Raw genomic sequence first — 22,884 nt, forward strand, 5'->3', positions numbered from 1 at the left:
ACTCCTAAGTACCTAAGCAACACTACATAAACCATATAACTCCTGGCTTTTTTTAGCAAGAAACATCCTTACAAACCATCACCCACTACACAGGCAATCATACATTTATACGAATGAAAACAAACCACACTGACACAATCCTAGCTGCAAGCATTCCACATGATAATCCACACTGACACACTCCCAGTTAGAAACGCCATACATCACCCATAATCCACCCAGTCCTTTTCAGTCTTACACAGCTCATCCAGGTGTGCTTAATTTACACATTGTTCCACTGTTTCTCACAAGTGTGAAGTGGGATTGTCATGTGATTCCATGATGCCACTTCTGAAATCATTTTAATCAAAATCTTCTTTTCTCTGCCCACATCAAAAAATCATTTATTTCCAGTTCACTTTGTGTAGTATCATTGTAAGCAGCCACGGCTTCAGGCTCATCCAACTCTACGTCAGTCTTATATTCTAACTCTACATCAATCTTATATTCTAACAGCTTTTGCTCTTTATACTCTACGTCAATCTTATATTCTAACAGCTTTTGCTCTTTATACTCTGCGTCAATCTTATATTCTAACTGCTTTTGCTCTTTATGCTCTACGTCAATCTTATATTCTAACTGCTTTTGCTCTTTTCCTTTTATCAGCAGCAATCAGATGCTATCTAGAGGTGGCAAAAGTTGGGGAATGTCACCAGCGTGAGCACCATTTTTTTTCTCGTCCATAAAAAAATGTCACTACATGTATCCATTCAAAATAAACCATATGGTTGGTGTGCTGCATCCAGTCAACAAACCAAAGATAAATACATAAATCCACATACAAATAAGCATAAATTGTTCACCTTATAGTACTTTAATGGTGTTGTTCCTATAACTTAGTAAGTGTCATGTTTCATACATGATCCAGTGTATTTCAGACTCATGTTGGTTCTTTATCTTTTTGTAATTAGGGTAACAAGTAGGACTGTATACCATTTCTTCAGGCTGACACACAGTGGATCCACAATGAAACAAACCACAAGCTGAGCTTTTTTCTGAAATAAATTATCTTCCATTTGTATGTGGTGTGAGGGTTGGTATAATGGCTAACGTTTACTTCACAGTTACAAGGTACAACATTTGATTCTCACATTTTAGGGGAATTAGCTAGGCTTAAAATGGCCTACAAGGGTATCTAGCCTAGCACTTACCTATGAAGCTATATATTGACATCAGGCATAGTAAAGGCACTATACTACTAAGGGTGGGGAGACTGGCATAGTGGTTAAGGTATTCACCTCATAGACACAAGATAGAGTTTGCGTCTGACCTCAGGTTATTAGCTAGGTTTAAAATAGCCCTTTAGGGGAGTTAGCCTGGTATTCACCTTTGAACTAACTATGACCCTATAAAGACATATGTCTATTGCATCTGGAACATAGTCAATGTACTATGGATGTGTAATACTGGTCATTCAGACCCACCTGAACAATGACAACCTATTCTTATGCATACCTGGTATGAAATGTTTTGAGTGCAACTAATGCTTGATAATGTCACCCTATATTTGGTCAGCTTATTCAGTGGTCCATCAGTAGGCCTCACTATAGAGTCACCTATGGCTAAGGCATTGTCTTGTCAAACAGCTGTGTCAAGTACACTGGAAAAGGAACTGGACCAATTAACGAACACATTAAATTGTGAGATCTGAAATTTTAATGAAACCATATTTATCTAAGGGATGCCAAATGCATAAATGCAAGCAGAGTAAAGATACTGAGTTCCCTGCTCAGATAACCATATAGATCAAAAGTAATGGCTTTGGAGGAGATGGGGGAGAGAGGAAGGGTCTGGTTAAGAGAGTGTGACAAAAGAAAAATCAGTGTGCTTTTTCCCATGCTTATGACTGGGTTAAAACCCTAGGCATTATCCAGTAATAAGTTTAGTACAAAGCATGTAAGTGAAAAATAATACTGAATATTGTAAGGCTTTTTTTCTGATAAACAAGGTATCCTTAGTAGTTTTGTATCTGGTTTGAAAGTGACTGACAATTTAATAAAGAGAAATGGCTTGGAGAAAGCATTCAAGTGTTTTCTCGACTGCAAAAGCTATAAAGACACAAAACCAGTAACACAGGATGTATCATTCATCTTAGCATGACTAACCTTTATTTTTGGTTACCTTTAGCCTGTCTGTGTAGCTATCAACTGAGAACTTATATTCTTATTAGAAAGCAAGAACTTCAATATCTGAAGATGTACGTAGCTTTGTGTGTTATTATGAAGCTAATAGGTTTTTGGAGGGTTTTTGTGAGGATGTGTCTGGGGGGGTCCAGAAGGGAAAATATAACAAAGGAGAATAGATTTTTGAAGAAATTTATGAAAATGTTTGGCATGGAAGATGTGAATTCAGTACAAAGAGTTCAGAGTGAATTCACATATTACTCATCAAAATACAAAAACTGGGCTAGGCTAGATAGATTTTATATCTCACAGGAACATGTGCACTTAATTGAAGGTCTTGAAATGCTCCCAATAACTATTTCAGATCATGCGCTAATAAAAACTAAAGTAAAGATGCAAGGTAATGAAATAAAAATGAGACACTGGCACTTTCCCACTGGGTCTATATTATGATATCGCATGCTCACAACAGCGAATGACACATAATCAACCCCATGTAAGTGAAAGCTTACAATGTCAAAACCTCAGAACAGCGATTTTTTCCAAGGAAAAAAAATCGCTATTCCGAAATAAAAAAAAAACTAAAACATTACATAATGTGGGGGACTTCACCCCTACACCCACCGATGTGGGTGGCTATGACCCCCCCCTACCTAAATATAGCAACTCCAAGATTGCACTACAGTGCCAAAAACGGCAAAGTAATGAAAGCGGCCAAGCAAATTCTTTCCCAGGGAAAAAATTCGCTGAAAATCCGCTTTGCTATTTTGCCTTTTCATGCTTTTCGGTTAGATGAAGAAGCATTCAACAAACTGCATCTATGACATCGTCATAGAGAACCTTTCCCACCATTGATTGAAAAGAGATAAATTCAAGTAATGGTTTTTGGAATTAATTTAGGAGGCACTAGTGTCAGGAGCTACTACACAAAATAGAATTTTCTTCTGAAAACATAGCCAGGGAGTGGGATAAAATTAAAGTGGAGCTTAAAACTAAGGTAGAAATAAAAGAAAGGGAGGTATGGTTAAACAGTAACAAGAATTATTTAGAGGGATTGACAAAAGTTAAAGTATTGTAAAATAGGGGAGATCTCTCAGAACAAGAAAAGGAGCAACTACTGAATGCTAAAGTGAAAATAAGGGATTACTTCGACAATATGTAGAAGTTTAGACAAATTGCTGTTAAGCAACTGTTTTTGATAATAATTCTAGAGCACAAAAACTTTTAGCATAACAGCTCAGGCAAAAGAAATTGGAAAGGGCTGTCAGCAAGCTTAGGGACCCTATAACAATGAACATAGCAAGAGACCCTGTAGAAGTATTAGAAATATTTCGGAAATTTTATGAAAGTTTGTATGAAGCAGAGAAATAGGAAATCAAGAAAAGGTAAAATAAGGAAATGGAAGAATGAAATATGCCCAGGTTAGAGGTAGATGAGGCTCAGTTACTAACAATTAGGATAGGAAGTGCTGAGATAAAAATGGCTATGTATAGCCAATTTACAGGAAAGTTCTCCAAAATAGATGGTATTCCTGTGGAAGTTTGGAAGTTAGGAGAGAAACAAACTGATAAAGATCTGTAAGATTTTGTTTAACAGTATTTTAAGAGGAAGAGAAGTACCAGCATCTTGGAAGAAAGTGGTGGTAACAGTTATACCTAAAGAGGGTAAAAATAGGTTCATAGGTTCATAGGTAGGTACTAGGCTATCTGCCCGAGGGCATTTATAAGCATAGCCAGAGTGTGTCGGCTATTGCCACCCCATTGATTAATTAACTGAGCCTCTGTCAAGCAGATCCAATGAAGTGATCCCAGGGGTGTATTTTATGTTACCCATCCACTCATCAAGGCTTCTCTTGAAGAGTGCTAGTGAGGGGCTCTGCCTAATGTAGTTAGGAATTTTGTTCCAAAGCATGGGGAGTCTCTGTGACAGGAATCTATCCCTCCAGCATGTTCTATTTATTGTTATGGCGAGGTTTAGCTCACTAGAGCACATGACTCGCAGTGACTTGGATTTCTTTAGGTGGAGCATGTCCATCAATTTGGAGTTGGACATGGCTTTGTAAGTCAGGCAGAGATCACCTCTGAGTAAGCAATATGCCACTGAGTACAGCCGGAGTTTTTTCAGTCGGGCTGCATAGGACATATGTTTGAGGCCAGTGATCCTCTTGGTGAGATGCTTTTGTGGTCTTTCCAGCTGTTGGAAGTGTCTTGTGAGGTACATCCCAAATGGGGCATTGTACTCTATGATGGGTCTGATGAGTGACAAGTAGAGGGGCACTATAACCTCTTTATTTCTAGATGTGAACCCCTTAGTAATTAGATGGGCCACATAGAAGGATTTCCTAACTACTTTGGCAATATGATTTTCAAAGGAGAGATTACTATCTACCTGGATCCCCAGATCTCTTATTACCTCTTCTGTATTAAGGGGGCTGCTGCCTATGTGGTAATTCATGGGTGTTTTGTTTTTCCCAAATGGGATGACTATGCATTTTTTGGCATTTAGCTAGAGGCTATGACTTTGACACCAAGTGTCTGTCTCTGTAAGGCCTTTTTGAAGGATGTCCGTGTCCATAGAGTCAATGGGATCCAGCTTCATATAGGCCCTTTTCAGTACTAAACCATGATTATAAACTGTTTATCTCTATAAAGTCTAAAAGAATGCCAAAAGTGATACCAAAATTGATAGATATGGATCAGTGTGGTTTTGTGGAGGGAGGCAAACATTTGACAATATTAACAGAACATTGATAAAATGCCACTCTTATTGGTGGGTCTTGATGCAGAGAAGCATTTGACAGAGTAGACTGGGACTTCATGAGCAGGGCAATGGAAGCATTTGCTTTCCCTAATACAATTATACGGTTGATTAGAAGAATATGTGAGGGATCTGAGGTGCTAATTAAGGTGAGCAGGGTCCTCTCTGATAACTTTGCTTGAGTAGAGGAACCAGGCAGGGTTTTCTGCTTTCCCTTTTTCTGTTTGCATTATATTTAGAACCATCTGCAAAGAAAATAAGGGATTCAGAAATTCAAGGGTATAATTAGTATGGTAGTCAGGAAAAGCTGGCTCTGTTTGCAGATGATATTATTTTATACAAGACAAAACCAGAAAGGGACATTACAGTGCTGTGGAACATTTTAAGACAGTTTCAGATCTTCTCAGGATACAAAATCAATGAAGGTAAAACAAAAGCAATATCAGTAAATTATGTACTCACACACAAATTTATTTATTTATTTTATTTTATTTTATTTTACATTTGTTGACCGGGCTAGTCCAACTGGATATATTTCCATTTTCAGCAGGAGGCGGAGAAAAAAGCCACATTTAAACAAAGGGCAATACATTATAATACAAATATCATAATAAACATTATTACTTATTTCTAAAACCAAGAAAAGAAAGTGTAAGAGAAGGGAAAGAGAAATGAAAGAAAGTTATCAAAAGAAAGAAAAATTGGTCCAACAATATCCATATTTATGGGGACATGATAAAATGAAGTATTTAGGAGTATGGATTAGAAATGACTCTACTGTCGCAGCTAAAGATATGTGGGAAGAGACTAAACAGAAGATAATACACAAATTGAGAAACGGGAAGCTTTGTTATATGGCTATGGATGCTAAAATACAAGCCATTAAAATGTTTTTAGTCCCTTTAGTCTTATACACAGGTCAGGCATATTTTTATCAACCAGAGGAAAAGCTGTGGATAGTAATTATACAAGAGTTGTTGTGTCTTTCTGCTTTTCCCGGTTAGGGGTTGCCACAGCAGAACTCCGGTCCGCTAATGATTGGCAGTAGATTTTTACGTGCCGAGTTGCCGGCCCTGACGCACAACCTTCAATGAAGGTACGCCCATTCATGCATGTCTCCACACAGAAGATGCTCTAGCTGAGAATCGAACAGGACAACATCTTACTGTGAGGCGACAATGCTACCGCAGCACCACCACTGCTGGCAGTAATTAAACAAGAGTTGAAAGATTTTATCTGGGAAGAGAAGACAGCAAGGGTCAAGTGGGATAAGCTGATTCTTCCAAAAGAACAAGGCAGACTAGGATTATCCAATTTGAGGGGATATTCCACAGCAACACAGTTAAGGCTCATGTACATAGCACAAGCAGAAAGCTATAATTTGAAGTGAAAAGAAATTATGCTGATACAGGGAAGAAGCTCAAGACATAAGCAGAGATTGGGAATTTGGATGCAGACTCTTAAGGAGAACAACAAAAATCATACAGAGTATTATAGTCATAGAATAGCAGGGAGTATTCTAAGAACCAAACCAGCACAAGAATGGAGAAAAGAGATTTTGCCAATAGGGATGACTGTGGTCAGGGATACAGATAATAGGCAAGAGGGGGCTGAAATATATTAGAGAAAACTGGCAAAGGAACCAAGGTACTGGGAGCAAATAACTAGAAAGGGAAAGGTAATAGAATGGGAAAAGGCCAAGAATTTATTTGGACTGCAGGTTACAGGTTGCCATCCCTATCAAGGATTGATATCAGAGTATAGGCAAAGGGAAAGAAATGGGGGGTCCTGAATGTAAGACCAACACTGGTAGAGTTTTTAATAGAATCTAGAACAGAAGCTGCCATTAAAAAAGGAATAATTAGTAAAGCATACAAAATGCTGTATGATAATTATAAGAATCAGTCAGTGTAGCTTAGAAAGGATTGGGAAGAGAGACTGGATAAGCAGGTCACAAAGACACAATGGGAAGATATATGTATATCTCCCAAATATACAACAAAGTCTAGAATAATTAGGATCTTTGCCTGGAAGTGTTTACATAGGTATTTTTATACCCCAAGTAGACCCCAAAGAATTTTTCCTGAGGTGGATAGCAAGTGTTGGAGATGTGATTGGCATGAAAGAGGTGGCTGGGAACATATTTTTTGGGAGTGTAATGAGCTGGAGATTTTAGGGATTCCCTTCAGACCGCTCTGCTGGACATGCTAGGTGAGCAGATTGGATTAATTTGGGAGATTTTTTTTTTTGAGTTACGATACAGAATCGGAATTGCCTGGGCATATTAAAGCCTTGCTGAGTCTAATTATGGTTGTTGCCAAAAAAGTAAATACTAGTAAATAGAAATCAAAGTCTAGAGCAACTTTACTAGAAGTAATGAATATAATAACAGAGATAAAATAACTGGAACTGGGATCTTCAGAAAATGGAGGGAGTAAACTACATAGGAAAACTGGGAATTGTGGGAACAATATATGCAGAGCAGGAATGAGGTTAAAGAGGCAGGATTTGAATGAGCCATATAATGATTAACTGACAATGACTGGATAGATTATAATAGATGTATAATGTTTGCAACTATAGTTGTTTCAGTATCTGTGATGTATACTGTTTGCAAATAAAGTGGTGTCATGTTGTTTGTCATTTTTTATAAATGTAAGATTGCCTATGCCATGTGTAAAAATTTAATAAAGATATTTGCTGGAAAAAAATAGTGGCTTTGGTTTGTTGTGTAGCAGTGTGCCAAAGTATGTAAACATAACTTTTTGGAAAAGAGATTTTAGTTTTGAAAATAATACACTCATTTCCCAGTGCATCTGAACTGAAACTGAGGGATACTAAAATGCAGACTGTTCTTTTTACTCAAGCTGGTGTTCTTAAATGAATTTCATCACACCTTAAGATATCATGAGTTAAGTAAATTATAAAACCGATATCTAAGCTTGTCATTTAGATGAAAGACGTGTACGCATGTATAAATACTGCTTTACTTAAAACTTGCCTGTATATCAATAGGTAACACACTTGTCTTGGCTGATGAACAGGTTAAAAAGGTTTGAGAGCTACTGCTACACCAGATAATCAGATATATTTTCCACCGTATTATAGTGCAACATAATGGAGAGGTGTTGCACTCCTGAGAAACTGTACTTCAGATGAGATGGTAAACCCATCTCCTATTTGTCAAAATTGGTGGCCACCTACGTACGTGACTGTATAAGACAAAGTGACACATCAAAGAATGTACAGGAATTTGGAATTATTTATGACAGATTTTCCTTGCCTGATATGAATATCAACTTGGTTGTCCCTTGAAACTGTGACATGCCTAGTTGGATTAACCCAGTCAACAAAAATATATAAATAAAAGTAAACATAGGTACCCATTTCTCATTGCGTTTAATTCTCATTCATTTGTTTTCTCACCAGAGTAAAAATACAATATTTTTAGAAACTAGCATACAGTGAGCAAAGTCAGTGGTTTTCAATAACATGCATTTATGCTGTAATACTGTGAAGGAAGACTTAAATTTATTGTAAAATATGAAACATCTTAGCTGCTTTCTAGAGGGATGTTGTACTATGGTGCTCTACTGACACAATATCAAGCAAATTAACATGGCCATCACTCATGAGGGTTAGTTTAATATAGCAAATACTCACATTTATAACATTAATGTTATATTACTCACCTTAACTTTGGTAAGAAATGCTGTCTTAGTTTGTTTAGGAATGAATCATTAAAGAATCCAATGGTTTCATCTATTAGGAGATTTCTGAGGAAGTTCCAAGTTGTGCTGAAAAAGTATTATGGTTGAAATTGGTGAGTGCTGTGATGAACTTGTAGTGCTTATTTTTGAGTGTGTGTGTGTGTGTGTGTGTGTGTGGGGGGGCCATATTATGTATGTAGGATAGTGATTTAGTTGTGTCACGTATTATCTCTGTTTCTGCTGTTGTGCTAGGGTTTATTGTTAGATAATTCATTTTCATGTTTCATTTTCCATCCATGTATCTATTTATTTTATTTCAGGAAATAAAATGGATCAGCATGTGTCAGGTAAGGACTGCTTAAATTATTTATTCTCTTCTTTGTAATTATCATTTTTATTTATATTAATAGTGGATCTGTATATTTATTAAATAAAATTCTGTATACATTTTTTTCTGTCCTACACACACACACACACACACACCTCAGTTACTGATCTATGAATATCTCTTTTCTATACCAGTTTTCTGCAGTTTATTTTCACTGTATACTTTTCTCCAAAAAACCTCAGCTAGACTACATTTTCTTTGTCACTTTAATGTGCAGTTAATTTACAGGCTGCTTAGTCTGCGGAAATATTTTACAGCACATTTATAACCAACAATTATATTTCTTCACTTTGTCTTTGTCGTCCCCATGATAATTCTGCTATTCAGTTTGTTTTTGCTACAACCTTTTCACAGTGTAAGTTTAAATGAATGTCCTCAGCAATCAGCATGCCTTGTTGTTTTTCTTATGAGCCATAGAAGGCTGTGTAGAATATATTTGTTTTGCTGAAATTGAATCTTAATTCACTTATCTCACTCTATTTTTTTTATGTTGCTTTAAAACATGATTTATGTGTGAATTTATTTGTTTGTGTGGGTATGTGTGTGTGTGCATAAGCAAGCATGTGCAGATGTACCATTTATTTTCGTGATAAATAAGAAACTTCTATCTGTCTGTTGCTTCTTTCACTACTCATAAAGAAATGGGAGCATACAATTCATTTAGTCAGTTTTGTATTTTATTTTTATAGCTCATAATCAGTTTACATTTAATTTTGTATTTCTGTTGATTAATTCACAGTTTCAAGTCTCTGTAAATCTGATTACAAATCTCTGTGAATGATTTGTATGAACTAATAGCCTTAACAATACCACAGTGAACACTTGTAGAAAAAATGAAGTACCCTAAGAATTTCAGCTCAGTTATACAGAACTGCCCATGGCTATGTCATATTGGTAGGTTTCAATCATACAGCAGTTCTTTTGGGACAAATTGCAATACAACATCACCATCATCATCCTCACCATCCTTTTTCCTATTTTACTTGTATCCAGGATGTCAGGTTAGTTATTGCAATCTCCTTTAATTCAGTATCACTCTCCCACCATATTCTATAGTCATGTCAACTATCACAGGTCTTTGCTAATGCCATAGATCCATATTTTGGCTGCATGTCCTCATCTCCACATGTCTAATTAATCTGGAGTATTCACTCTGTCACCTATAAAGTTTTCTTGTGGGCTTTATACACCTCCACCATGATGCTTCCCTATTCTCACAAAAACATTGATTGCTATGGGAATCAAACATGTGCTTTTTAGTAGCTCATGGCATAATCCTCTGTTCTAAAATGTCACTATAGAATAATTTAGTACATAATATAAAACACTTCATTTGTGAAGTAGATGTATATCTGTCTTGTACAGTGTCCATGTAATACATCCAGCACTGATATCATAGAGGCTATGCTTTGCCATTTATGAATAATGCCAGTATATGCTGTTTCTTTAAAAGGGACATAAACAGCTCTAGAATTAGATGTTAACTGTTCTGTTTAATAAAGTAATAAGGATAATGAAAAAGAAGTAACATGAAATCATTAATTATGGATTGAAATTGTTCATGCTTTTTTTTCTGTTAGAGTTACGAGTAATAAATGGTGCAAATTCATGCTCTGGAAGAGTGGAAGTCTACTACGATAATGAATGGGGCACAGTGTGTGATGATGGCTGGGGAATGGAGGAAGCTACTGTTATCTGTAGATATCTGGGATGTGGAGCTGCTGTTTCAGCACCAGGGACAGCTCACTATGGAAAAGGAACTGGACCAATTTTGATGAATGAATTAAACTGTGTGGGATCAGAAACTTCACTGAAACAATGCCCATTTAGGGGATGGAAACTGCATGACTGCAACCATACTAAAGATGCTGGAGTTCACTGCTCAGGTATATATCTGATCAAAACTTTGTTTTGTTAAGCAACATCTTTGCTAATCAATATAAACCTAACCATTTTCAATAGACATTTTAATTTTGAAAATAATGCAGTTATAACCCCATCTATTTGAAATGCAACTGCAACTAAAATACAGAAATATATAAGAAACTGGTATTATTTAATGGATATTATCTCATGTTATGATTTCTTCTGTCAAGTAAATTTTAAAGGCAAAATCTAATCTTACCATTTGGACTACACACTAGTATGTCAATAAATATTATTTTACTTAAAAGTGTCAGTAGATCAACAAGTAGCACATTTGTGTTAGCTGAGTAGACTAGAAATGTGTAGGTTCTATTTCTATACCAAGTATTTGGATTGATTTTCTAGTACTTTGTGGGGCAACATAACAATGGAGATGTTGCACGTCTGAAGAGTTATGCTTCAGATGTGAAGTTAACCTAAAGTCCATCTGTCTGTGTTGATAGTATTTCAGATAACTGTGACTGCACAGCACTTAGCAAAAAGAATAGAGGAATTTCAATTTTATCTGTACAGTTTTTCCTTTGTTGATATAAATACCACATTATGCATTCCTCCCATGAAAATAGGCTCTACTTAGTGTGAATCTGGGAAAGAAGGAAGGAAGGAAAGAGAAAGAAAGAAAATGTAATCTTACCAGCCCATTTCTCATTTAATTTGTTTTCCTCACCAAAATTACAATATCAAATTTTAGCAAGCAGCGTACTATGAAGGAAGCCTTGAGTTTCTCTGGCTTAAAGACACTGAGCTACCAAGAGAAGCTGGAAACAATGTCCATCTAGTCAATATTCTATACAGTTTAAGGGGAAATCTATACCTTGCCTTCTGCGTACTACACTGGATTGAACAATCGGTTGGCAGAGTGCAGTGTAGTTTGTACAAACAGCAGACTGAAAGAACATGTTTTCAGCAAGTGTGTGTGTGTGTTTACTAACAAAGGTAAGTGGGTTTGTATGAGGGTTGGTAGTGTATGTGTGAGAGTGTACTGATTAGGTTTACAGGAAAGGTTAGGCAAGGGAACAGGATTAGTGTCTGCATAAGGGTTATAGTAGGGGTTAGATTTACTGTTGTTGTGTTTGAATGTGAGCATGGTGAGTAACTAACAGGTCTTGTGTAGTTATGGCAATGACACAGGAAGTTTTTTTTTTCAAAAGTCAGATCTAAGGTAGGTGATAGGATTAAGATCAGAGGCAGGGGTAGGTGCATAATTAGGGCAAGAACACATAACTAAGTAGAGTAGGGGGTTAGTGCAAGCCCTAAACCTGCAGTAACCCAGACCATACACCCTACCTTAGAAAAAAACTCTCTGTATCGCTACCACTATTCTGTAAAATTTGTACTGAATGGTGCAGCATGATTTTTGTTTGTAAACTGCAAAATATTTTTTTTTTTCCTTTTGCGAGCTTCTTTTTTGTCCATTTCTGGTTTTGTCAAACTTCTGGTTGATCACAGGATGGCTTTCTTTCTTTTGCAGGATCACTATACAGCGTGGAGTGATATTTTGCCCCTTCCAAACTGTTTTGTGATATTGATGTTCATAGGTTCATAGGTTCATACTAGGCTATCTGCCCTAGGACATTTATAAGCCTAGCCAGAGTGTGTTTGGCTTTTGCCGCCCATTTTAAATTAATTTTGCTATGCCCTTTTTCGAGGTTAGTATACTGTGCCTCTGTCTAACAGTGACACAGAAGTGATACCCAGGTTAAACCTACTATCTCCCATTAACTCATCAAGATTCCTCTTGAAGAGAGTCAATGAGGGATTCTGCCTAACCTGGACTGGGATTTTATTCCAGAGTGAAGGGAGCCTCTGGGTTATGAATCTGTCCCTCTAGCATGGCCTATTTATTTCAGTGCTGAGGTTCAAGTCTCTCGAGCCCGTAGCTCGATGGGATTTGGATTTTCTGAGGTGCAGCATGTCCATTAATTCTGGGTTTGACATGACTTTATACATCAGGCACAGATCGCCTCTGAGCAGGTGGTATGCCACTGAGTAGAGCTGGAGTTTCTTTAACTGGGCAGCATATGGCATCTGTTTGAGCCCTTTGATCCTCTTGGTGAGGTACTTTTGGGGTCTTTCCAGTTGCTGCAGGTGTCTGGTAAGGTACATCCCAAAAGGGGCATTGTACTCAATTATGGGCCTGATGAGGGATGAGTAAAGAGGCATGATGACCTCCCCTGATCTAGATGTGAATTCCTTCATGATTAGGTGGGCTATATAAAATATTTTTCTAACCACTTTGGCCACGTGGTTGTCAAATGAGAGACTGCTATCAACTTGGGTCCCCAGGTCTCTAATTACTTCTTCCATACTTAATGGATTACCACCTATGTGGTAATTTGTGGGCACTTTGTTTTTGCCAAAGGGGATGACTATACACTTCTTGGCGTTTAGCTTGAGGCCATGGCTCTGGCACCAGTTGTCTGTTTCTATGAGGCCCTTTTGGAGGATGCTTGTGTCAGCTGGAGAGTCGATTATAGTGCCCAGTTTGCAGTCATCTGCAAACTTAGTCAGCCACAGTCCTTCCATGTTGGCCTGTACCTCTGAGAAATATATACCGAACAGGAGAGGTCCCAGGACTGAGCCTTGTGGGATGCCACTTGTAACTGGTTTGGAGTCTGACATGGCTCCAGCAATTCTAACCATGTGGGTTCTGTCCTTGAGCCAGTTTGCAACCCATCTAGTGACATAAGGGTTTATATTTAAGCTGGTGAGCTTATCTATAATGCCCGAGTGGGGTATTGTATCGAAGGCTTTTGCGAGGTCCAGGTAGGCTGTGTGGACCACCTTCCCCTCGTCAGTGGCCTTGGTGACTGTTTCAAAGAAATTGACCAGGTTTAAGAGGCAGGATCTGCCCTTAACAAAGCCAAACTGGGTAGGATCCAGTGTCTGTAGGTCTCCATTATCTTTTTTTGTGAAGTCCATGATGATCCTTTCCATAGCTTTGCAGACCAAGCTAGTCAGGCTTATGGGGCGATAGTTTCCAAGATCCGTTGAGGCACCACCATTGTGGAGAGAGACCACTGTTGCTGTACACCACTCTTTGGGTACATATCCTGTGGTAAGGCTGAGATTGAACGGTAGTTTTATGGTTGGGTTTAGCTCTTCTTGGAGTTCATGTAGGACGCAGCCTGGGACACCGTCTGGTCCCATTGATGCTGTGTTTTTTGCTTTGGAGAGGGTGGCTCTTACCTGAGCATCTGAGATGTCAGGGGGGCAGCACTCTGCTGGGATAGATATTTGCCCTTTTGGTGGGGTGGGGGGTTGCACTAAACCTGTCAGCTAGGATGTTGGCAATGTCTGTGGGTTCGGTGTATTTTTTGTCATTTTGGACTAATTCTGAGCATATCTGGGAATTCCCACCCAGGTTCCTAACATAACTAAAGAAAGCCTTGTGATTATCCTTAGTGTCCTGTGCAATTTTTCTCTCGAAGCTGGCCTTAGACGATTTTATGAGTGCCCATAGTTTTTTGCTAACACTGATCAGAGATGCCTTCCCTTTTTGGGATTTTGCTCTATCATGTAGTAGCTTCCTCCTTCTATTGTATAGTTTGTTTATGGCTGGGGTCCACCAGACAGGATGTCTGCCTTTGGAGGATTGGGTCTTGGTTTTATTTGGGATTGCATGATCCATGCATTCCTGAAGGTGTTCATAGAATGCATTTATAAAGGATTCTGTGATCTGGGCTGTATTTTCCACAGGCCTGGGGGCTTTGAAGGATTCCACCTCGGTTTTGAGGAGTGTGAAATTTGCTTTAGAGAAGTTTTTCACTGTGGTTTTCTGGGCAGGGGGTGGGGTCGGAATGTCAATATCCAGTGAGATTAGTTTATGGTCTGATCTTACCAGTGAGGGATACACTTCTGGTCTGGAGCATAGAGTCCCCATGTTGGTGATGATCAGGTCCAGTATGTTTTCCCCTCTTGTGGGAGTGGTAACAAGTTGTTCCATAGCATTTGAGTTTATAAATTCTAGGAACCGGTGAGCTAGGGTGTTGGAGCTAGAGTAATGCTCCCAGTCTATGTTTGGGTAGTTGAAGTCACCCAATATAATGGTGTTTGGAGAGACCTTCATATTTTCCAGTGTTCTCAGGAAGGCCAAGTGTTGTTGTATATAAAATTAGCAGATGGTAGGGGTGGTGTGTGTCTGGGCTTCCCCCTCTAGAAAAAAAAAAGAAAAACAATAGAACCACAATAAATAATAACACTAATAATAAAATAATAGAAACAGAATACATGTTAAGGCTTTGCATTAAAGTGAATACATAGCTGAAAAGGATATGTATATTACTCTTTGTTTACATTTTTTTTAATCCGGTCCTTTATTTAATAAACTCCTAAAACATGCACTTTATTTGATTCAGACAATAGATCACATAAGAGCTTAACATTGAAGTATAGTTGTACTAACATTACAAGGTAAGTCACATCAGAGTATGTTTTTCAAGCCTTTTTGTTGATTGCTAAAAACATATTTTTCCTCCTTTTTTAGCAAAATGTGTCAAGACTGTTGCATTGGGGGTTGTGTAAAGTAGCTGAGAGGTATTGGAAACATGAACCACAAAACATTATAGAGAATGACAAACTTTATATCACATGGGATCACTCATTACCAACAGTTCAAAAAATAGATGCGAGAAGTAACAGCAATAGGTCTAATAAAAAAAGAATTTACAGCTGTACTTAGATATGTTGCCAGTACATGTAACCCTGTATGAATTATAGAAGGAGGCAATTCTGGGCACATTGCAGGTGCTGAAAAAAATATCAAAACTGAAGCAATATCGGATTTGTGACCTGTTATCATACTTTGATTTAGGAATGAGGTCCATTCCCATTATGGTTTTCGAAACATAAAACACTGGGAGAAATTTAATCAAGGAATACAGTGAGCGTTTTATGCATGGGAAGGGGACAAGACCCTTCCTCCCCAATGGGGATTCTACTTTTATTACTACTTATCATGTTCTTTGTTTTTATTGTTTTCTTGTTTTTATTTTTCTTCTATTTGTACTTTTGTCCAGCTGTTATTCATGCTTTAGTTAAAAGCACCTTAACAAAACTTGTGGAAGATGAGGGTGACTCTTCAGGGATAGATAATCAATTTGCCTGATATTTTAGTTAAATTAAACAGTAAATTCTACATCTGGCTACATGAACAACCTAACCTAAATATATTTAGTGTCCCTCTGGAACCTATAGCTGCTACCATGGACTGTGATGCAAGCTGTGACAATTGGGACTTTGTAAAGGGACCCCTTATAGATTCATAGATTAGTACTAGGCTAACTGCCCTTGCGAGCCATTTTAAGCCTAGACAATTATCCCCTGTGAGATTCAAACCCTGTACCTTGTGTTTGTAAGGCAAACACGTTAACCATTAGGCCACCCATGTTCAGATAGCCATGTGCTGCTTCTACCCATCATCTTTGGTACATCTGGATACTGACATCATACTAGCAGGGTAGCAATCACAGCTACCAAAGGCAGTAAAGCAGTACAGAATGCATCAGGTCGTTCGTATGAAATCTAGTAATAGTTCAAACAAAGCCACTACAAACATCAGCTATAAAGCAGACCGTGCACATTAAAACAACTCTAAATTGCTAAAATCATAAAAAGCTTATGTTTCCTAGTCTTTGAAAGTAATTTGTCACTACATTATCCTGCAAAATCATGTGGACAGTTTTAATAAACACTTGCTTAGAAACTAATATTCACATTCGCTTGCCTTCCAGTGGAAAATGTAATTGCAGCAGATTATGTAAAGCAGGTCAGACATCTTTTTTCCCCAGTGACAAATTCTGGCACATCCCAGAAGAAACCAGTGAATTCTTAGCCCATCTGAAAGATCTAATCCCAAAGATGTTTCTTAATTCTATTACAAGGCCTCTTCCTCTGAACAGAAGAAATCTAGTTGGATGATCACTGAAGAATCCCTGTAACATTCCTGACCTACTTCACTTTGCTTGTTCTAATGAATCATTATGATTTATACGTGATTCTCCCAGATCACCAGCAGTTCCCTCTGCCGTGGAATGTTAGCCCAGAAACACTGCAGAAAGGCCTAATGGACCTACAGTCTTATTCTTCTCAGTATTCTTGGGTAAAGACTATATAAGAACACCAGTATAATGATGAATCTGAATGATGAGTTTAAACTGAGAACTTAGCATCCTCTTCTCTACTGCAGACTGGCATGGCACCTTCAAGAACTGTAGTCACTGTCTCAGGACATTTTTCTGAATTAATGTTTTCTTTGTTATTCCTCATGAACAACAACATTGCATAGTTAAAATCCTTAATTGAGGGCAATAACTTTGATTTGCTGACTCCCTTAAACCCCTCATAGCTAAGCCAGGAAAATGTATTCTTTTCTGAAAAAGCACCAAAGCCTTATATAAATGAGATGCTGATCTTCATTCATTTTGCTCTGTATTCTGCAGCAAATTGATTAAATGCATGTCAGAGGTTGTAGTCAGATGAGGCTAAAAGGTATCATCTGCAAGAAAGAGGAGTCATTCTAGCTCCTCAAAGCAGACAAAATCCCATCCTCAAGATTTATGAATAGAAGTGTATCCAGGACCGTTTGTAAGCTTCTGAGCAGTGCCAAAGTCTGCTCTTCAATTTTTCCCTTAGATCTACTAGTTCTCTCCTCTCCTGCACTTTTACTAGCTTATTAGTCTAGCACTTTACCAGATTTCTTGTAGCAATTATTGTAGCACACAAAATTGCTACCAACACTAAACTTTCTACAAGGAAACAGCTCCAGTACTTATTGTTAACGACCACCCCTCCAGGCATGTCTGAAGGTCAGTTCCCTTTACTTTCAACTATTAACCTGATGAACTTGGGCATCCTGAAGCAATGTAGCAGCTGCCTCATGTACACTGACAACCCTCTCCTCTTACCTCTCAACATTCAGACTTGCAAGAGATACACTTATATATCCAAACTGGAAGCCATGCACTCTCCAACCAAGACCGGAATAGCTGGTCAAGAGGAGAAGGTCAGCACTTGCACCACACCATATGGAACACATAGCCCTCCAGGACACACACTAGCACTGCCTTCACGTGAATACACAAACTGCACATCCACCTTCACAGAGGCTCTCAATAAAAATCTACCCAAACAGCAGAAACCTCCAAGGCAGAAATGCACTCGACCACCACAATACAACACTAGTCATGACACACATAACTCTCCTAAACAGTGTGCTACTCGACCAAAGCCCCTAAGGCAAAAGAGCATGCCCAACACACTAGTCATAGGTGACTCAATAGTGAGGCACACTGATGTCCCACTCACTAGGTTGAATAAGCAGAAAGTAACAGTCAGGTGCCTGTCAAATGCCAGATCCGCCACATAACACATGCACTCACGTACCTCAACAACAGGTACAAATATGACTCTGTCATAGTACATGTGGGTGTGAATGACCTGATATGTACCTCCCAGGACTACATGAAGAGAGTCATGGAGGAGCTCTTGGATTATGTAGCCCAAGTGGGCATGACCCTAGCCCTGAGCAGCATCCTACCATCATCCAAAATGACACCACAGTACAAGCAGAAAATGATTGATTTCAACAACTGGCTAAGTTTCTGGTGTCATTCTAAGGGGATCCAGTATTTGTCTACCTGGGATGACATGACTGACAGCCCTCGATGCTTTGCCAGTGATGGCCTGCATCTGTCACCCCTAGGCTTCCGGATACTGGCCAAGGCTCTTGCCACCCCTATAGTGCCTTTTTAGGCAGTCTTCCATAGACTAAATTACCACTGTAACAGCTACAAACAAATGCAATCTGAGGGTCATGCTGCTCAATGCTAGTCTAAAGTCTAAATCTCAAAATGCACTTGCTCAAAACACTCCTTAAAATGGAGAACATTGAAAATTGTGTCATAACAAAGACCTGGTTCAAGGCAGCAGAAAGCACCCCTGCACTACCAGGCTATAACTCATTCCACACCTTTTAGCCCCAGAACTTGGACCAAAGCTCCAAAGGCAGTGGTGTTTCCATATTCATAAAGGATGCACACACCTCCTGACTGGTAGCCCAACATAACGCATCTGAGATACTTCAGGTGCAGCTAACATTGGGTAAGACAGCGATTCAGGTCATAGCCTGCTATAGGTCCCCAACCATGCCCCAAATCTCACACTCCACATTACTAAGCACCCTAGAGAATATTAGGGTCCATCCTAACACTCTTATACTGGGTGAATTCAACTACCCCTCCATTAACTGGTAAAACTACTCATGTACCAATACACTTGCCCAACATTTCCTGGAATTCATTAATTCCAATGCACTGGACCAGCTCGTTCTTACCCCCACTAGAGGTAACATCATCCTTGACCTCGTCATTATTAACATGGGTGATTGTTGCTCTACACCAATAGTCAACTCTTCCCTGGTTAGATCTGACCACAAAGTAATCACCTTGGAAATCCACATCCCTCCCAACCCCCCCCCCCCCGCAAAGGTAACCACCATGAAAAACTTCTCCAGAGCTAACTTTGGGCTCCTAAAACAGAGGTGGCTAACTTCACGGCACCCATGCAAATGGAGATCAGTTGCATGACCGCTGAATCATACAGCAATGCACTGTACAAACACATACACAAATGCATGGATCTCGCCATACCCAATAGAACCAAGACACTCTCCTCCATAAAAATGACGCCAATCTGGTGGTCCCCTGCCATAAACAAACTCTAGAACAGAAGGAGGAAACTGATGTGGAATAAGGTGAAGTCCCAAGACTGGAAAAACTCCCTTATCAGCCTCAACCAAAAGTTGAGATCCCTCATCAAATCCTTTAAAGCTAGCTATGAAAACAGAATTGCAGCAGATAGTAGACAACTACAAGGCCTTCTATAGTTATGTAAAGAATTTCCATGGCAATACCCATATTTGCTCTGAGCTACTGCACAATGGTACCTCCTATACTAAGCCAACAGATATTGCCAATATACTGGCCAAGAGATTCAGTGCCAACTTTACCCCTCCCCCCAAGGGACCAGTCACAATGCCAGTAGATTGCCAGGCACACAGTATTACTGCTGCATAGGTTAAAACAGCACTGTCCAAGGCCAAGAATACAACTTATTTATTTTTTTTTTATTTTACATTTGTTGACCTGGCTAGTCTAACTGGATATATGTCCATTTACAGTAGAGGCCCGGGGAGAACAGCTCCACATAAAAGACAAGAACAAACAAAACATTATTACTTTGGTTACAGTTCACTTGTCAGACACAACAGGTGTTACATGGTAACTTAGCATTCATGATAGAAAAATACCAAAAAAAAAATAGAAAATCCCCTTTTTTTTTTGTGTAGTTGACCAAACAAATAGCAGAAGAAAAGAGTATTCAGAAGGATGTGGGAGATTCACAAAAGTAAGTTATAAATAAGGCACAGGAAAATAGAATAGATATATACAAGACTGGGATAATTAGTTAAGGGCAGTGACTTAACTATAAGGCAGTAAAGAAACAATACAGTCTTTCAATGGTATAATAAGTCTAACTTAGAAGGTAGGGGTCTTAAAGGGGCTATAAAGTGAGTATTAAATTGGTGCTATAATCTAGGATAGCAGGAAGAGAGATCTTAGTCTGGGTTAGTACAAGGACATAGCCAGTGGGTTGTAAGGTATAATTTGAGTTTCTTTTTGAATAGTGCAGTTGAAGAAAGAGATATGAGTTCAACAGGTAGAAGGTTCCATCTTTTTCCCACAGTGTTAGAGAAAAGGGAATCTCCTGCTTTATTGTTGGGTTTTTGTCTAGGTACCAGTAGTTTATTTGCTGAGCGTAGGTTTGTGAGATTTTTATATGGGCTGATTAGACTCATGAGAATCAGTGTATTAAATGGATGATGAAGGGTTTTATGGGCAATAATCAGTTGGTGGGATAGAATTTGATTAGGCAGTTCCAGCCAACCCAGTTGCTTCAGATTTTGGCAGTGGTGGGTTCTGAAAGGGGAGCTGGTAGCAAATCTGGCAATGTTATTGTAGGAGATTGCCAGTTTGTTGAGGTTGCTTTTAGATAGATTTGTGTATATAGGAGAGGCACAGAAGACAGTTGAGATAAGGTGGGCATGGTCAATAGTATTTCTAGCTATGGGAGTAAGGAAGGATTTAATTCTATAGAGGGAGCCTAGTTTGCGGTTAACTGATTTTATTGTAGTATTGATATGAGTATCATAGTTAAGGTTGTGGTCAATATTTACTCCTAAGAGTTTGGTGGTATTGTCTTGAGATATGATTGTGCCATTATTAGATTTAATAATGAGGTCAATTGGGGTGGACTTTTGTGTAGGAGTAAAGATCAATAGTTTAGTCTTTTTGGGGTTAAGGATAAGACAACGCTGTAAAAACATTCTTCTACTAGGTCAAAGAAATTTTGGGTGAGGGACTGCAGTTCAGATGGATCTATAGCTGAGCATATTAATGTCGAGTCATCTGCGTATTGCATTCATGTTGTTTGGGGGTTACTTATAGTTAGATCATTTATAAAGATGGAGAATAGAAGAGGGCCTAGAATAGAACCTTGGGGTACACCAAGGGTGACAGGAAGATGGGTGGATAGACTGTTTTCCCAAAGAACTGATTGTTGCCTGTTATCTAAATAGGAATTGAACCATTGAAGTGTTTGAGTATCAAGTGAGAGTGACTTAAGAATATCCAACAATATTTGTCCCTACTGAATGGTGCACTGCTAAAGTCATCCCTCTCCACAAAGGAGGAGTGACTACAGACCCTGGGAACTATTTCTCTATTAGGCTGATGAGTCTGATATGCAAAGCTATGGAACACATCATCATGGACCTAACAAACAAGGATATAGGGAATCTCCAAACTCTGGATCCCACACAGTTTGGTTTTGTGAAGGGTAGATCTTGTGTGCTCAACTTGGTCAACTTCTTTGAGTCAGTTACCAGAGCTGTAGATGAAGGCAAGGTGGGTCATACAACCTACCTTGATCTGGCCAAGGGCTTTGATACCATTCCCCACTCAGGAATCATAGAAAATCTCACTAAGCTAGGTATTAACCCCTATATCACTAGGTGGGTTGCACACTGGCTCACAGGTAGAACCCACAGTGTAAAAGTAGCTGATGCCAAGTCAGACTAATGACCAGTCATGAGTGAATTCCCACAGGGTTCAGTCCTGGGTCTTTTCCTGTTTGGTGTCTACTTCTCTCAAGTCCAGGCCAACATGAAGGGACTCTGGGTGACAAAGTTCACAAAGAATTGCAAGTTGGGACCTATTATTAACTCCCCAGGTGTTGTTGACATCCCACAGACAGGCCTCAGTGACACCAACGACTGTTGTCAGAACCATGGCCTTAATCTCACTGCCACAAAATGTGTCATCATCCCCTTTGGGAAAAAGCCAGTTCCCATGAATTACCACATCAATGCTAGCCCATTGAACACAGAAAGTGTTATAAGAGATCTGGGAACACAGGTTAACAGCAACCTCTCTTTTGACCACCACATTGCCACTGTGGTCAGGAAGTCCTGTGGCACATCTCATTACTAAGGGTTTTGCATCCAAGAAGGAAGAGGTCATTATCTACCTCTACTCTTCACTCATTAGGCCAGTCATTGAGTACAATGCCCCATTTGGCATGTACCTCACTAAACACCTGCAACAACTGGAGAGGATGCAAAAGTACATCACAAAGAGCATCCTAAGCCTTAAACATTTGTCCTGTATGGACAGACTAAAAAAAAACCCAACTGTTCTCTGTCTCATATCACCTACTTAGAGGCGATCTCTGCTTGACTTACAAAGCCATGTCTGACCCAGCTCTGTTAGAAATGCTACATGTAAAGAAATCCAAATCTCTCTAATCCACACGCTCCAGAGACCTCAGCTTCATTACCACAATCAACAGAATATGCTGGAGAGACAGGTTCATAACCCAGAGA

At 39.0% G+C, this 22,884-nt stretch overlaps 1 protein-coding gene across 1 annotated transcript in view; it reads left to right on the forward strand.

The window, feature by feature from the left end:
* The window catches only part of LOC122815847 (deleted in malignant brain tumors 1 protein-like), a 254,412-nt gene that overhangs the window by 227,801 nt on the left and 3,727 nt on the right, over window positions 1-22,884 (forward strand). Inside the window, exons 7-8 of the mRNA XM_044088663.1 lie at window positions 8,950-8,976; window positions 10,598-10,903. Coding sequence (XP_043944598.1) covers window positions 8,950-8,976; window positions 10,598-10,903 — 333 coding nt within the window. The remainder of the gene's footprint in view (window positions 1-8,949; window positions 8,977-10,597; window positions 10,904-22,884) is intronic.

Source organism: Protopterus annectens, chromosome 1.part1 (assembly GCF_019279795.1).
Source record: "Protopterus annectens isolate FY-2018-M chromosome 1.part1, PAN1.0, whole genome shotgun sequence".
In the NCBI taxonomy this organism is placed as follows: Eukaryota; Metazoa; Chordata; order Ceratodontiformes; family Protopteridae; genus Protopterus; species Protopterus annectens.